This window comes from Mirounga leonina, unplaced genomic scaffold (genome assembly GCF_011800145.1).
Source record: "Mirounga leonina isolate KUSES-001 unplaced genomic scaffold, KU_Mleo_1.0 Mir_101664, whole genome shotgun sequence".
NCBI lineage: Eukaryota > Metazoa > Chordata > Mammalia > Carnivora > Phocidae > Mirounga > Mirounga leonina.
In genome coordinates, this window is record NW_023270175.1 from 21004656 (window position 1) to 21021624 (window position 16969).

The window sequence follows — 16969 nt, forward strand, 5'->3', positions numbered from 1 at the left end:
GACATGCCCTGTAGCTGCTCAGCACCCACAAAACATCTTTCTGCTTCCAGCTGGGCAAGAAAGCATAATCTCTTCTGAGAAGTATAAAAAGTTCAATAACTAAGTGATACAGCTTATCTAGAGGTCTTTCACATCTTCAAAAAATCTCCAGAAATAGAAAGACCTATGGGTAAATTTTACCTCAACGCCTGAAAATACTTCAGGAACAAGAGTTACCAGTTCCTTTAGCTGAAAATGAAACGAGGGTAAGAAAAACTAAGGGGACCCTTGTTCTCCATTGTTCAGTCAGGCATGCAAAGTGGCAGAGCTTAGAGCCTTCTAACCACCAGGCAATCCCCCTTAGCTACAAAGAAACTAAGCCCTGTACAGTTACTCTCCTATAAATATCCAATAGGAAGTCACATGAATGGGACAAAGGCAAAGAGAACATCAGAGGTTATAGGGTACCATATTAAGGTAAACTCACGAGGAGCATTTAGTAAATGACAGTACCCCTAAGTAAAGCAAGTAAGTTTTTAATTCTATGAAAGCCTTACATTTAAAGCACTTGGTATCTAAGATACCTGTTTTCTGTCTTTCTGGTTGGGTCAAAAAAGCTCTGTTTTGGGAAGCAAACTCTAACAAATACCTTCAGAGTGAAGGACTAAAAGGTAACATTTCCCTAAGGAAGGCATTCTACCTAGCTGGGGCATAGGTGCAGGTAGGAGGAGGACTCTGAGCCATTGAAGTGCAGGCAGCAAGGGAAGTCGCTGCCTCCCAGATTTGCCCCCTTTCCCATCCTGACATTTGGATCTAGGGCTAAAACCAAAAGAGTGGCAATGGCAGGCAAAAACATTTTCCAGAAGTTTTCATTTGTAAATCTCTACCTGAAATTGAGTGGGCTGTGTCACTGAAAGACTATATTGAAAATGGAAAGATAGCACTCCTGAAGTTTCTATTCTATTCTCCTGCCCACAGTCAACCTGTGAGATTTTTCATTTAAACAGCAAACTGTTAGTGATTTCTAAAAATGCATTATAATGGCTTTGAGTCTGTTTTAATGATAACTTTTTCTGATGCTCAGAACTTCACACACTGCTCCACAATGGAGGAGAAAGCACTTTTATGTAGAATTAAACTGAAACCCGAGACAGAGGAAAATGCACAGACAGAATCACCTTTGTGCCAGCTGACATTTTTAATTTATCATAAAGTAAGCAAATCACAATCATTGCACATTAAGTATCTAACTCTACAGTTTCACAAAAAGTTATGTGAATTTAAATTCATCTTACTCATGTGTTATGATTGGAACATAGTTATCAGTAGAGCAAAGTTCCTTGTTAATTGTGTAACAAAAATAGTACTTACCTAGACTTTCAACATTAACAGGATACTTGGTGAGGAAGGGGTCAGATGAAGGAATGGAAAGGAACAGATAGCTTCTACATTTATGTAGAAATTTGAATCTGAGCTATCATTCAGTACAATGAAGCAAAGCACAAACACAAGTTCTTAATGCCTATTGTATGATACATATGGAAATAAAAATAAGGTTGATCCAAATCGTGTTAATAGGTATTCTGATGGCTGAAAGCTAATAGCTAGTGTTAGAACACATGGGTGCTAAAACAAGGGTATGCAGATGACTTGAACAATGTATCTGCAAACAGTTCTTCAGAGTTTGGAATGGTAGGCTTGGAAATCTAGAGAGAAAGTTATTTTAGCAATCATAGTATCTCATTTTACAAGAATGCTAGCAATTGTCAAGTCCCTTTTCCTCTAGCCTGATGTTATAAAATCTCATACTGGGGAGGATGCAAGGGGGTCTGTTCTAGTGCCTACTGCTATGGCTCTAGTTTCTATATATCATCCAAGGTTTAGCTTGTAATCTAGGCCAGCTTCTCAGTGAGAGAAACACACAGGTTTTAAATGGTTCTATAGAAAAAGAGCTCCTACGATAGAGAGAGCTATCAGCAAAGTCGCTGTAGAGTTTTTAGTAAAGAGAGAAACTTTAGCTTTCTTTTATTACCCTTTTCAATTGTATCAGCAGGAGCCTCACACACATATAAATCAGGAAAGTAAACCAATGAAAGACTCATTAGCAAACTAGTATGCCCAGCATATGCTACAAGGTGAGAGCCTGAGCTCCCTGAAGGTGGGGACTTTTCCTTCTTAATCCATAACCCCACTCTCAGCAGAGGAAGGCACTGTTGGCTGCTGGTAGGATGACAATAAGACAAAGAGCAGGTACTTTGTGACATGAGGAGGTTACTGGCTAGGTCATTCTCAAAGGCAACTGGTAAAGAAGGCTCAAGTCAGAAACTTTCACCTTGATGAAACCTCTGACTTAGGAGTTGGAGCTTTGAACCACAGGCCAAAAAAAGCCAGTCTAGTTGATTTAAGTCACTGAGATGCTCTGGTTCTCACCGGGGTGCTCAGAGACAGCCCCAATTTAAGAGGATGCTTGTCACTTTCTAGAATTTCCTATTACCAAGTTAAAGTATGCAGAGGTTAAAAAAAGCCATGATTTAAAGAGGTACCCATGTAAAGTAGAAGAGGTCTTTTTTAGGTTTAGGAAATGCAATGCCAAAAGGTCATGAGCTATGTTCCACTCTCAGTAGTTTTACTTATCAAGATTGAGGTATTCAAGGTAGCCCTTAATTTAGTCCAATCCAGTAGGCAGGAAGCATTTTTCTGGGTTTCCACGAAGTCTACAAAATACATTATGAAACATGTAGCTCTTGGCAAGTCATGCTAGCCATGTCCTTTATCCTCATCACTCTGCCAAGGAAGCTCTGCTACAATATTAGGTGATAGGGTGGATAGCTCTCATTCTTTACAGGCCCAGAGAAATGTCCAGCTTACTGGCTATCTTTACTGAGAAGGTAATTAAACTCAAGTATGTACCCACCAGAGAGGTAGGCTTGATAGGACTATAGTTCTCTACAGAGAGCCTTGATAAATGATATTCATGGAAATATTTTATTGCAAAGTCATTTATAGAAGGGTGGTCTGGGCAAGTCAGTGCTCAAATCAGAGGCTCCCTTCCTCCTATGAAAAGACATTATTGTACTGGCAGGGCTTTCCGCATCGGGTGGGGCAGTTCAGACAGCTTCTTCCAACCCTGAGAATGGATACACGTGTATGTGTACTAAAGAAAAGTAGAGCCTTAATACTGCTTTTCTACAATTATAAGACATATTGAGCATTTTTCCTCAACCTTTATTCTTCTGAACTGTTCAGACTAAAGAGTTTGGATATTTTCAATTTAGGGTATTAAACTCCACTCCCCACCCTTGATCACTTTCTTTACCTTTCTAGCTCCCTGAGGGCAAAGACCATCTTGTCCTGAATTGCCTGTCATAATGCCTGAGACAGAGAATGTGCCTCAGTTAACGTTTGAATTGAAATGTTGAATTTTGTTTGTTGAGGCTCAACAAAGTCGGGTAGCCTTAGGACTCTAAAATCATCTTGTGGGGCGCCGGGTTGGCTCAGTTGGTTAAGCATCTGCCTTCGGCTCGGGTCATGATCCCAGGGTGCTGGGATCGAGCCCCATGTTGGGATCCCTGCTCAGCGGGGATCCTTCTTCTCCTTCTCCCTCTGCCTGCTGCTCCCCCTGCTTGTGCTCTCTCTCTGTGTCAAATAAAGAAATAAAATCTCTAAAATCATCTTGTGCTACTATATGACAGTAGCTCCCTGTTTTGTTCCTAATTCTCTTTTTAAAAATAATTTAAAACATTACTAGCTTTGTATGACTCTACTTATCCATTGGGCTGATGTCTTCAGGGAGTTCTCCTCAGTGACTCCCAGATCCCTTTGCTGAGCCAGAACTGATGAACACGGTTTGGCTTATTTTCCTCTAAATGCTCTTCACAGTTTTCAAATTGTTGCCCCACAAACTATGTCATATGTTCTCATGAAGGACAGAAAGAATAGATTGCTATCTTCATTTTATAGGTTAGGAAATTGAGGTCCACAAAGATTAAATGACTCACTCAAGAGCACAAGGCAGTTTATACCAGCACTCTGAGAAGAATTTCTAGTCTTGAACTGATCACTTACTAGCTGTGTAATTTGTGTACATCCCTTCACATTTCTGTGTCTCAGTTTCTTCACATGTAAACCATGGCTATCATACCTACTTATTATCCCTTATGGAGTTATGAATGATAAACTGAAATATTACTATTTGCCATTTATATAGCATTTACATTTTTCAAACTCTACACATCTCTTATCTCATTTAATCCCGTAAGACTGGTTTCATTATTATCTCCAATTTAGAGGTGAAGAAACAGAGACTGAGAATGACTCACTAACTTGGTCAAAGTTGCAGAGCTGCAATGTGTCAGAGCTGCAATCTAGATTCTCTGACTCCAGATCCAGTGCTCTTTCCACTATACCACATCTACTGGGAAGCTCACGTAAGTGAGGCAACCGACGTGAAAGTGCTTTATAAAATGTAAATGCCTTACAAATGCTATATAAACGGTAAGGACTATGCCAACCTGCTACCACACTAGCAAAGAGGACTCAGAGACAAAGTTGAAAAAGTTGCTGCATATACAGATCAAAAGTGTCAGGGGCTGGGTAAGGAAGCTGCCCATAGGAACAGAAGAACTTGAAGTATAGGTATCACCATTCCAAAGGCAGATCCGTGAAAATAAACCTCCCACCTTGGTTTTAAATCTTGGACTCAGGATAGCAACCTAATCACTTCAGACATGTTCTATGCTAAAAGTCACCTGAGCACAAGAGCAGAGCTGGGTGTCAACCTTAATCTGAAATCAGAGTCTTCTGTTACCTTTAAAGCTGCCACTTATAAAGATGGCTGAGTGGACTTGATCAAAGAGGCTCAGAAATTTCAATGCCCCAATGTAACACCAGCCTCGACTGTCAAGATGCTCTAATAAATGTAAGACAGCCCTAATATTACTAACACTAGACACACGGGTCAGTAATTATTGTTGTACTCAAGACTAGCTAGCTTAGAGAAGTAGACTTCAAATTATCACAGCTATATTTTCACTACTCAGGTTTTCATCCAGCAGAATGCATTCAAGACAACATGTGCACATTTATTACCCTTTTGGCAGCACATGGTCTGGTCACAGTGACAGGCAATAGAACACATCTTAGTGTTTCATTAGAGCCTTGTTGTGACCATGGGAGCTTGGCACTATTTAATTCTGACTAAACTCCAAATCAATAACTTGTTAAAGAAAGAAACTGTCACCCTGAGGGGCTACCAGAGTAAAAAGTTACCAACCTCAGCTTGTTTGCACCAAACGCTGATGTTTTTACGCTGGGCTTTTGTGAAATGGTCCCATGCCTTCTGTTTGGAGGCAGAATGATACACAGCTACTATCTGCTCAACTGCAGCATCAGATCAGCAGTCAAATCAGGTGGGAGTATCATCCACGGGTGGCAAAAGAGAGGAGAAAAGAAATAAGAGAAGCATCAGGCTTGTTGTATCTTCTCGTATGACACCACTAGGCTATGGTTGTGCTCCATAAAGGTTACACGTGTTGGGGTACTGCGATCTTAAAGAAGACTCAAAGGCAGAGGTATCAGTATGGAGAACAAATAAAGGGAACTCCAGAAGGTCTGGGGTGAAATGGTGACTACAGTTTTAATATAGGCAGTCTGTATTCATCCAGGCAGGTGAGGCAAGAGTTGTGGTGAATGTGATTTAGTACTAATGACCCAGCGAGCGGCGAACTTGTACCAGCTCCTTCTGACCACAGGCTTCTTTCATAAACTAGCCTTCCAAAATGAGCTTGCATACTTCACTTCAACAGAATCCATCCTTTTGTTATTCTGAGGTATATTTAACCAGAAGCATCAAATTGGAACCTAAGATGAATGGAATCTATTTTAAGTCTATGTAGATGGGCTCGTTGACTGCAGAAATAGAAGTTTCATGGAAGAATACTTGCAAGTGCAGTCCTAAAGCATATTTTCCAGAGTCTCTTAAAAAATGTCAAATGGAGAAATGTGTACAAATATTCTGGTGCTTTTACCTAATCAGTTCACGAGAAGAATAGAAGAGACGGGGGAGGAATAGAAGGACAAGAGCCTCTTCCTGGGTGGGTATTCACAGTAAGAAAATCCAAAGGTGTTATTTTTTTTTCTTTACAGCCCTGATTGTACCCTATGAATGATTTAAGGATTTATAGTCCCATGATGCTTGCTGCTCTTTTTTCCTATTTGTTTTGAAGTCCTAAAAACATGTGTTTTCTCTGCCTGGATTCTATGCCCATATATATTTTCAAAATAAAAATGGAAAAATGAAAGAACTCTTCCTTAATCCTAATTATGTATGAGTCAAGTGTGGGAAGTCACATATGAGAAGAGTGGGCCTTAATTGTTTAAAAGCCAAATCATAAAACTATATCCTTATTCTTAAGGTGAATATAGTTCCTTACTCAAAATATATGAGTGTATAATTGTATAATATGTTGAACTACAAGCATCACTTGAGAATTTTTCTGATCTCTCTCATTTAAGAGACCTAGGAAAGGATTGAAGTAGTACTTCTTTTTCTTCTTCTTCTTTTTTTTTTTTTGGTGCAAAAGGGTGGTTTTATTAAAGCATGGGGACAGGACCTGTGGTCAGAAAGAACTGCTAGGAGTAGTACTTCTTTTTGAAAATGGCCATTTTGGGGTGATGGGTATTAAGGAGGGCACGTGTTGTGATGTGCACTGGGTGTTATACGTAACTAATGAATCACTGAACACTACATCAAAAACTAATGATGTGCTAACAGTGGCTAACTGAACATAATAAAAAAAAAGGAAAGAAAATGGCCATTTCGGTGGCTTCCCATCCCGCCCAGTGTCTACAACATCCAGAAAAAAAAATTGAAGAAACAACAGGTAGAAGTAGCAAATTTGGCTTCTATTCAATTACCCTGGGAAACATAATTACACTTTCACTAAAATGTAGTACCTGAAAAAACTTAATATGATAATGATGCAAATCTGAAGCAGAGAAGCTTATAAATGCTGATGCTGTATTCTAACTTTAGCAATGAAATACCAAACTTTCCACTGAGGTCTGAGGCTGCTTATAACTTACTTTGAAAACAAGCAAAAGTAAAAGCACAGGATGGTGGTCTAGCTGTTCGTGTTTCTAAGGTGCTGAAGGAGATATACCAGCAAAAATAAATATAGGAGGTGCCCACATGTATCCCATTAAATTGGAGCTCATGCATTTGGCAATATAAAGAGAGCACAAGGCAGTGAAGAAGGGATCCTTGCCCCTCGACACAGACTGGTTTTGTAGGCCTGGCTCCCTTGCAGAGAACGTGGTGCCAAAGTGAAGCGCCCTCTCACCCTTCTACAGAACTCTGATTTCTACTCACATTGAATGAGAATTCCAGAAAGGGCCTGCTTGAATTTCTCCTTTGCTTCTTCCATGTCTTTCTCATGGGCAGCTTTCTCGTTCACCAGGCGGCGAACGTGGCTGTTGGCTGACTGGATCATAGAGTAGAAGTTGTTGGCGCTGCGACGGTTCACCTCTCCTCGTTCAATCCAGGTGAGCAAGGTCTGTACAGCTTCTGAGAATTTGGAATCATCTGAAAAGAGGATTTTTCAAATCATCAAAAGTAACCATGTCTCTACCTACCCAACATGCTGGCAAGGAGACCCCACCATGGCTCGTTGGAAGTGGTTGTTAAATGAACTGCAGAGGATGAAGAGCCATGCGTGCACACACAGGCAGCAGGCAGGCAGGCTGAAAGGACGAAAGACCCAAAATGTAGTCAGACTGGTTGTAGTCTATGAAGAATTTTCAGAAAGAGAATTGGCACGTATTGCATGGAGTACTGGATGTTATATGCAACAATGAATCGTGGAACACTACATCAAAACTAATGATGTACTGTACGGTGACTAACATAACATAATAAAATAAAATAAAACAAAACAAAAAAAAGAAAGAATTGTTTCTTCTTTTTTAAAAAACAGTTTCTTTACTGATACAGAGTTTATTAATTAGAGTAAAAGTTTACCGATCAGAGTTTTCACATATTGCGAATTTCTTTTTTTTTTTTTTTTTTTAAGATTTTATTTACTTATTTGACAGAGAGAGAGAGAGAGAACAAGTAGGCAGAGAGGCAGGCAGAGGGAGAGGGAGAAGCAGGCTCTGCGCTGAGCGGGGAGCCCGATGCGGGGCTCGATCCCGGGACCCTGGGATCACGACCTGAGCCGAAGGCAGCCGCTTAACCAACTGAGCCACCCAGGCACCCCACATATTGCAAATTTCTTAACCTCTCTGATTGTATGTGTGTGCAGGTGTGTAATGTAGGAATTAGCAATGAGAGAACTGCAGAACCCTACAGACCTGTTTTTTTAATAAGGAAAAGTAAACCCGAGTCTTGAATTTAACTTGAATTTGATAGTAACTTTATCCTGGATCCATGAAATTATAGTGTTGGAAGGAGCCTTAAGAAAGAGTTACACGGGTAGTTCTTTAGGCATCAGCACTTATATTTTTGACCTCTTATAGCATCACTCCTGCATTCAGTCCACAGCCCTGGGCTTTTCACTCAGTCCCAGTCACAATCTATCTTGATGTAATTCATTCTATTTCTACATTTCTCCACATCCTGATTCTCTTGCCTGAGGAACCCTCCAAGTAGATTTCTGCAGCTAGTTAGGAGTTATTCTCTGATGTTAAAATAGTAGTACAGCTTATCCAAAGCTTCTGGTCCAGCTTCCTGTGATAGGCAGTTATATATTCTGTTAGAGGCTCCTGAGAGAGAGAGATCCATTAGCATCCCACTAAAGGCCTGTTCTAGGGCTCCACATCCCTGTCTGGCCAGAAACCCTTATGTCCAGTGGAAATAGCTCTCACTGCGATTTGAACTTCTTGCCTCTTGCCATTTTTCAGTGCAGACATATAATGAGAGGTAATCCTCCCCTTTAGGACAGCTTTTTATTTAATTACTTGCATACAATCTTTATGTTTGCTGCTCATTTTTTGCATGAGGCCCACACACCAGCACATTCATTCTTTTAAAAAAAAATTAAACTGATTTGTTTGGTGTCCTATAAACATGACGTTTTACCAATGCTTTCAGCCATTCCAGCTTTTCAAAATGTACCATTGTTTCTGTGTCTCCACTCTGTGTCTCTCTTCTCTTACAGGAAGACAAAATCAATCCAAATGAAGGATTTCTTAAATGTGTGAATCCGTTAGGTTATATGTTGCAAACAAGTTTGGTGAATGAGACCTATTTGGAAAGTGGAATTAGCAGCATCGTGCTGAGTCTGGAGCACAAGAAGCACAGAAAATTCATACCATTAGAGCTGGGTTGGTATCATCGACAAGATCAATAGGACACCAGCATTCATCCAATAAAATCAACCATAATTGGAGAATGAAAAAGACTGGATTTGAACTACTAACACAGGAGACCAGGCAGGGCAATTAAAGTTAAATTAGAATAATGGCTCTGAGAGTCAAGCAGGGGGAACAGGAACAAAAACTAAAGGGAGAATGGTCTGATTTAGCAATGTTTCGAAGTCTCCATAGTCACCATATGAAATAAATTGGCCATTTTAAGTGATTAAAGAAGTCATCTTTTGGTTGGTGGTAGCTAAGTCTCTGAGCCATCTAAAAATGGACACTGTGACCACTCTCTGGGCCCCCATTTTCTCATCTGTGGAAAGGGAATTTTTACCAGAGTTTTCCAGAGTGACATCAACTATCATTCTGATTTAGATTTCAAAACTAACTTGTTATCCACAATGAAAGGGGATCCTGACAGGTCCCAAGTCATGAATCACAGCTAAAATGCTCTGATGTAGAAAAGTGGGGAAAATGCATCTCATCCTAGTCATCTTATGTATGGAGAGAAAAACACTATTCCTTGAGGCAGTGCAGGAGTAGAGACACAGGTGTGTGGACAAATTTTTCTGGTCCTTCAGTTACTAGGTACATCTCTCTATCTGCAAAACTCCAACACAAGAAATGCTTAGAATCCGTTAGTGGGAAATTCAAAGGATAACTGCCAACAATACAAATATATCTATTAAATTTCCCCAAAGAAAAGAGTTCTTTTAATCACAAAGCTCAAGTGCTTTCTGTACCTTTTAGTTTTTCAGCAACAATACTGCATTCGTGATCTGAATAGTGGACCACTGGTGGTGGGGATGGTGGGCGCAATCTTTCTTCTTCCATCCTTCTGCGGTGGCGCTCCTCCCTTGCGAGCATACGCTGTTTGCATTCCCACTCATACAGGTCATCTCGAGCCTGTGCAAAATCAACATGGAGCCGGCCTGTGTCCTTCTTGTCAGTGCTAGAGCCCAGGCGAATGCGGTAACCTGAGTGCACAAGAGGGAGAGAGAGGAGTACAAGAGTGGCTCAGTGGGTGAACCACTGTTAAGTACTTTTCCAAGTTCAGTGCTTCCAATGTGGTTGTAGCAGTTTCAAGTGACCACATAATCTTAAATTCTCTCCCCACTACTAGCGAGGTGAACCATCAAAAAACTTGGACTATAGTTTCATTTCTGATCACAGTTTACTATTCTGTGGGTTGGGTCAATCTTTTCATAGGAGTTCTATTCCTCCATCTGCCACCCTACCTCTGGCAGAGGGAGGCTCTAGGGGTAATGGTATTAAGAATGAGCCTTATATGGCACCATGGGTTGGAAAGAATGGGAAAAGTAGCCTCAAACTGTGGTGTCTTTGGATAACTTCAGGAGTGTCAGTCATACCACTATATAGAATTTTAATAAACTTTAAATGGATCAGCTTGACATTTCAAGTCCCCAAATTGTTTCCTAGATGTATTTGGCAACCCTGAACCTTTTTTCTTTCTGGAAAAAAAATGGATATGATAGGCAGTGGTATGTGAGCCATGTGATATATAATTTGAGATCCTTAAAAAAAAGAGGTAGTGTGCTTGTAATCTAGTGGTATAAGACCAGGATTCATAAAACCAGGATTGAAGTCCATACTTCCACTTTTTGTGCCAGCTGTACTACCCAAGTTAAATCTCTTAACAAAAATGTGAGAAACATTTATTAAGTTTTTATTAACTTTTTAAGTTTCAGAAGTGGAGCTAGCTGCTTCCACACACATTTATTTTACTTCATTCTCAGCATAAGCTTGCAGACCAACTCCTGCCTTAAATAACTAAAAATATGGAAAATATATATGAAACAATCGTTTTTAAGACATTGGACATTGGTCAATGAAGACAGAGATCACTGAGAGACAAGAAGCAAATGAAGTGATCTATATGATTTCTCCAGTTTATTACATGGAGAGAGTTTCCAGGCCTTAGGACAGGGAGAGGAGCTCAGTCAAAGCATGGTGATCTCCCTGAGTTGAAGAGATGAACTAGGAATCCAGGGAGACTATGGCAGACAGAATTTATATGGCAGAGTACTGGAAAGAAGAAAGCTACACAGAGAAAGAACTTCAGAGATCTGCAGAGGGTCCTCCATTATTATTTAGCTGCACATTGATGTCTGTGTATGTGTGTATGCAGAAACTACCTGTGCATTAGAGGCAACAATCCCTGGAGCTCACATGGGGCTGGGAATAGTTCCTTTCCCCATAAGCCAGAGCAGAAAAAAAGAGAATAATTCACAGAGTATAGAGTAGAGTAGTCGGAAGGGTTTTGCCTTAGTTAGTGGAGAAAAGTGAGCCCTGGACTAAATCCTGCTCTGGTTCTGTTGAACAAAGCTTAAAAAACAAGACCTAAAAGGATAAAAATTTTTCCAAGTTACTTAACTGCATCCCAGAACAAAGTTCAAGAATATTTACAGGAATGAAAAATATATGGTACCAAACATGGTAAAATTCACAATGTTTGGTATCCAATAAAAAAATTATCCAATATTCAAAGAAGCAGGAAAATCACAAGAAAGATTAAAAAATTAACCAATCAAAATGGACCCAGAAGTGATATAGATAATATAATTAATATACAAGGACATAAAAACAACTATTATAATTGGATTTCATATGCTTAAGAAATTAGAGAAAATGTAACCATATTAACTAGTAACACAAAAGACATAAAAAATAACCAAAATCAAATTTCTAGAGATTTGAAGTACAATGTCTGAGTTGAAAAAAATTCACTGATAGGACCAATGGCAAATTAGACACTGCAGAAGAAAAGATTAAGAAGACACAGCAATATAAGTCATTCAAAATGAAATATGGAGGGAAAGGACTGAAAGAAAATGAACAGTACCAATGAGATGTGGGACAACTTCAAAGGGCCTACTATAGCCTAACTGGGGCCCTGACTGGAGAGAGGGGAGGGAATAGAAAAAAATATTTGAAGAAATAAGGGCAGAAAAATGTCTAAATTTAATGAAAACTCAGAGATCTAAGAATTTCAGTGAAACTCAAGCACAAGAAATATGAAGGACATTATACCAGGCATATAATAATCAAATTTCTCAACACCAGTAATAAAAAAGAGAATATCTTAAAAGCTTCCATAGACTTAAGACATGTGCAGAGAAACAAAAAGATAACATTATATTTCTTGTTGGAAACAATACAAACAAGAAGATAATGAAGTAACATCTGAGAGAAAAACAAAAAAAAACAACAACAAAAAAACACTGTCCACCCAGAATTCTACATCCAGAGAACGTATCTTTCAAAAAAGAAAGGTGGAATAAGTTCTTTTTGATACATACAAATGCTGAGAGAATTAATCAGGAGCAGACTTGCACTATAAAAATTGTTAAAGGAAATTCAAGCACAGGGAAAATGATATCAAATGGAAATTTGAATCTATACCAAGGAAGGAAGAGCATACATAATATATGATTCCATTTATATGAAACTCTAGAAAATGCACACTAATCTGACAGACAGTGGAGCAGTGGTGGCCTGGGGAGAGAAGAAGGGAGGGGTAGGAGGAAGGGATCACAAAAGGAGTATGAAGGAAGCTTTTGGGGGAGGTGGACATGTCCATTATTTTGAGTGTAGTGATGGTTTCACAGCTGTATGTATGCATGTATGTGCCAAACTGTATTTTTGAAATATGTGAATTTCATTGTATGTCAATTATTATACTTCAACGAAGCTGTTATAAAGAATGCCCCTTAACACTAAAACCGCTACACATTCTTTTTAGAAATAGGAAGAATACATTTCATAAGCACATTTTGCTAGGGCTCTTTACAGTTTACAATGCACTTTCACACTCAGTCATCTTATTTGATCATCTGAGCCATCAGAAAAATGGCTATTAATGATTATCTTGCCTATTCTTCCAGTATCATGGAGAGGATCAAACAAGAGGATGATATGAAAGCTTGGTATAAACACACGACAGATACTGTGATGCTATGAGATTGGTACATCGTGCACAATGCCAGCTCCCTAAGATGCTCAAACTCCAATAGAAAGAAATGGTTATTTCTACATTCCCAGCCCCTTTTCTAAAGGATTTTTGTTTGTTTTAACCTTTTTTTTTTTTTTTTTTTTTTACAATGTGGGAGAATAGCCAACCAATTCAGGACATTTCTAGCACTTATGAGCTTTCGGGGAGCAGGTTCAAATTTAAAGGGCAAAATTTAGTTATTTTCTCATCACTGATGATTGCAATCCCTTCTCCTGGCAGCCTTGAGAATGTTTCCAGGATGTAGTTGCTGCCAGAGAGCCGATTTCAATGATGTTTAGATGGATACCTCCTGAGCAGCATGTCATCTTTTATGTACAACTGTTCAGAGTTTTTCAAGACCTTTAAGTTCTTATTAAAACTGTCTATTGTGGAATGCTCTATTATCATTCCTAAGTGCTATCAAATCTTCTGTATATTTTACAGCACTTAGAAAATGTAATAACGTGGGGGGTGGGAGGGATGGGGTGTCTGGGTGATAGACATTGGGGAGGGTATGTGCTATGGTGAGCGCTGTGAATTGTGCAAGACTGTTGAATCATAGACCTGTACCTCTGAAACAAATAATACATTATATGTTAAAAAAAAAAAAAAAAGAAGAAGAAGATAGCAGGAAGGGAAGAATGAAGGGGGGAAAATCGGAGGGGGAGATGAACCATGAGAGACTATGGACTCTGAGAAACAAACGGAAGGTTCTAGAGGGGAGGAGGTGGGGGGATGGGTTAGCCTGGTGATGGGTATTAAAGAGGGCACGTACTGCATGGAGCACTGGGTGTTATACGCAAACAATGAATCATGGAACACTACATCAAAAACTAATGATGTAATGTATGGTGATTAACATAACATAATAAAAAAAAGAAGAGAAAATGTAATAAGAGTATTCTACATCTCAACAGCCAAATTATGGAAGCAGCCCAGTGTCCATTGATAGATGAATGGATAAAGAAGAGGTAGTATATATATACATACAATGGAATATTATTCAGCCATAAAAAGAATGAAATCCTGCCTTTTGCAATGACATGGATGGAGTTAGAGAGTATTATGCTAAGTGAAATAAGTCAGAGAAAGACAAATACCATATATGATTTCACTCCTATGTGGAATTTAAGAAACAAAACAAATGAGCAAAAGGGAAAAAAGAGACAAACCAAGAAACAGACTTAACAATAGAGAACAATCTGATGGTTACCAGAGGGGAGGTGGGTGGGGGGATGGAGGAAATAGGTGATGGGGATTAAGGAGTGCACTTGGGATGAGCTCTGGGTGATGTATGGAAGTGTTGAATCACTATATTGTACACACCTGAAACTAATATAACACTATATGTTAACTAACTGGAATTAAAATAAAAAAACTTTATTAAGTTTTTAACGCTCATTAAGTTTTCCCTGGCCTGTTGCAACAGGCATCTGACCTCCCCTCCTCCTAGATACTGGGTATCAAAGTTAAATAAGACACAGTCCCTTCATTTAAGGAGTTCATACTCTGGTCAGGGAGACAGATGTGGAAAGAGACAGTTCTAGCATGGTGCTATAGGTATCATGCTAGGAGGAAACATTGGGTACTGTGGAAGTGCTAAGGAGGGGGTGCCCAGACCAGCCTGAGGCACAGTGGGGAGAGAAGTCAGAGAAAGCTTTCTAGAAGAGGTTATGCTTGAGCTGGAGGTTTGAGGTGTGAGGATGTATATATGGCAGGTGGGATGGAAAACGTAATTATAGTCAGAGGAAAAAGCATAAAGCACCATGGCACATTCTGAGAACTAGAATTAGCTTAGTGTGGTTAGGACATGGTATGTGAAGGAAAAACTGGGAGATGGTGCTGTGAGGTAAGACAGATAATCAAGGCCCTTAGATGTGACAAGTAAGGAGTTTTGGACAACAGAGACAACTGAGAACTACCAAAGAACTTTAAGAAACTGGGTGCAAACATTCATTTTCCATCTCTGAAGGCAAGAGGGGATAGCAAAAACTTTATCTGCCACAGATGCAAATACAATGACCCGCAATCTCTGCACTGTGCCTGGTGGGCACACTGCTCATAACTAAACACCTACCAGAAAGATAAAGGGCTTTGTCCACCATGTATTCCTCAGCAAAGCGAATGTGACAAAAGTTCTTTTTGCTCTTCCGAATAGCAATGATCTCTCCACACTGTTCGAACACTTCCACAATGATCTGCTCTGTCCCATTTTCAGGAAGGCCACCCACAAATACTGTTTTGCACCCTGGTGGTCGTTCTCGAGTTGCAGGAGGTGGAAGATCTGAGCAGAATTGCAAAAGTAATTAAATTAAATTAAAAATTAAATTAAAGAATTAAGATGTTTGCTTGGGACAGACCTCTTAGAAATCTAACATGTCCAGAGATAGACCTTCGGTCCCCATCAGACTTTGGCCCGAGTGCCAAAAGCATGTGGCCTCTAAGGCACTCATCTCTGCTCCATAGCACATGGAAATCATTTTATTCAATGATTTGGTGATCATGATGCCTAAATGATAAAGACTCAGACCCATCTGTCTGTCCCATCCAGAGTTCTTTAATTCTGTTATTTTTGCTGTGACAACTCAGCTATGCCCAATTTTCAGTCATTTTTGCTAATAAGACAGTTGGGGGGAAGTCCCACTTACTTTAAATTCTTACTTTCTGGAATTCTCGGAACCAAGGTCCCTGAGAGAAGGGTTGTTTAATTCAGTTTATAGTTACTAAATTCTCTGTTCATGCTTACTGAAAGAACTGTTTCAGAATTAATTTGACAATGATGGGGTAAACATTTACAATAATATTTATGGGTACCAGAATGATTTGGCTGACAAAGTCAGCCAGACTATAAACCATCCTTTCTAGGTTTTTTGTCTTTTGATACCAGTGAGTCCTTCTTCCAATTTCTGGCTGGAGAGGTGAGATCCAGAGTCAATCCTGCAGCATTTCGAGGGAAGTATGAAAGACAGCAGAGAAAGTAAGCTCATCTGGGAAATTATTAACTAAAGTGAGATAAATTTGTCATGGAGAGTCATTAAAAACCTATTTAATGAGGTGATTCTCCCTCTGCTAAAAAATATGCTTTCTACTCGCTCATCTTATACATAAAGCCTGTTGTATCTGCCAGCCCCGTCTTGCTATTTCTATGTATCCAAGCATTTTCCAAGCAAAATTCTACAGTTCACAGCCCAACAAAACAAAGCATGAAGGTCAAGGGTTTTTTTTTTAGTGTGGGTTTTGTATCTGCAAGGATTTATTTTGTGTAATCCATTCTTTCCATTCAGCTCTTCACAATAATTCTCCCAAGATTTGGAGAGCTCAACAACTAGTGATTACAGCTCCCATGCAAAAATAAATGAGTCTCACTTGTAGAGCAGGCCAAGGTCCCCACTTGATGCTTATCCAAGTTGGCAAGTGGATGATTTGGGAGCCTCCTTGGGTATGAGCATCTCTAGCTTCCTCACTTTGCTACCACTGTCGTCTTATCAGTGTGGCTCAGAATAATCAGGTTCTCGTGATGCTCTCTTCCCCTCTATTTATTCAATAAAAGAGGTAAAGGGATTCAGGGAACTTACAAAGTTTCTGTTAATTTTAAAAATTTCTGTCATTTCAAGAACTCAC

General features: G+C 39.5%; 1 protein-coding gene across 10 annotated transcripts in view; it reads right to left on the bottom strand.

Moving 5' to 3' along the window:
- The window catches only part of ENOX2 (ecto-NOX disulfide-thiol exchanger 2), a 299288-nt gene that overhangs the window by 27385 nt on the left and 254934 nt on the right, over positions 1-16969 (bottom strand). For 9 of the 10 annotated variants that reach the window (XM_035008700.1, XM_035008684.1, XM_035008692.1 and 6 more), the window contains 4 exons: positions 15426-15632; positions 10080-10313; positions 7349-7561; positions 5252-5358 (listed from right to left, as the gene is read on the bottom strand). In XM_035008700.1, coding sequence (XP_034864591.1) covers positions 5252-5358; positions 7349-7561; positions 10080-10313; positions 15426-15632 — 761 coding nt within the window. The remainder of the gene's footprint in view (positions 1-5251; positions 5359-7348; positions 7562-10079; positions 10314-15425; positions 15633-16969) is intronic. The other variant, XM_035008708.1, reaches the window with a different exon arrangement.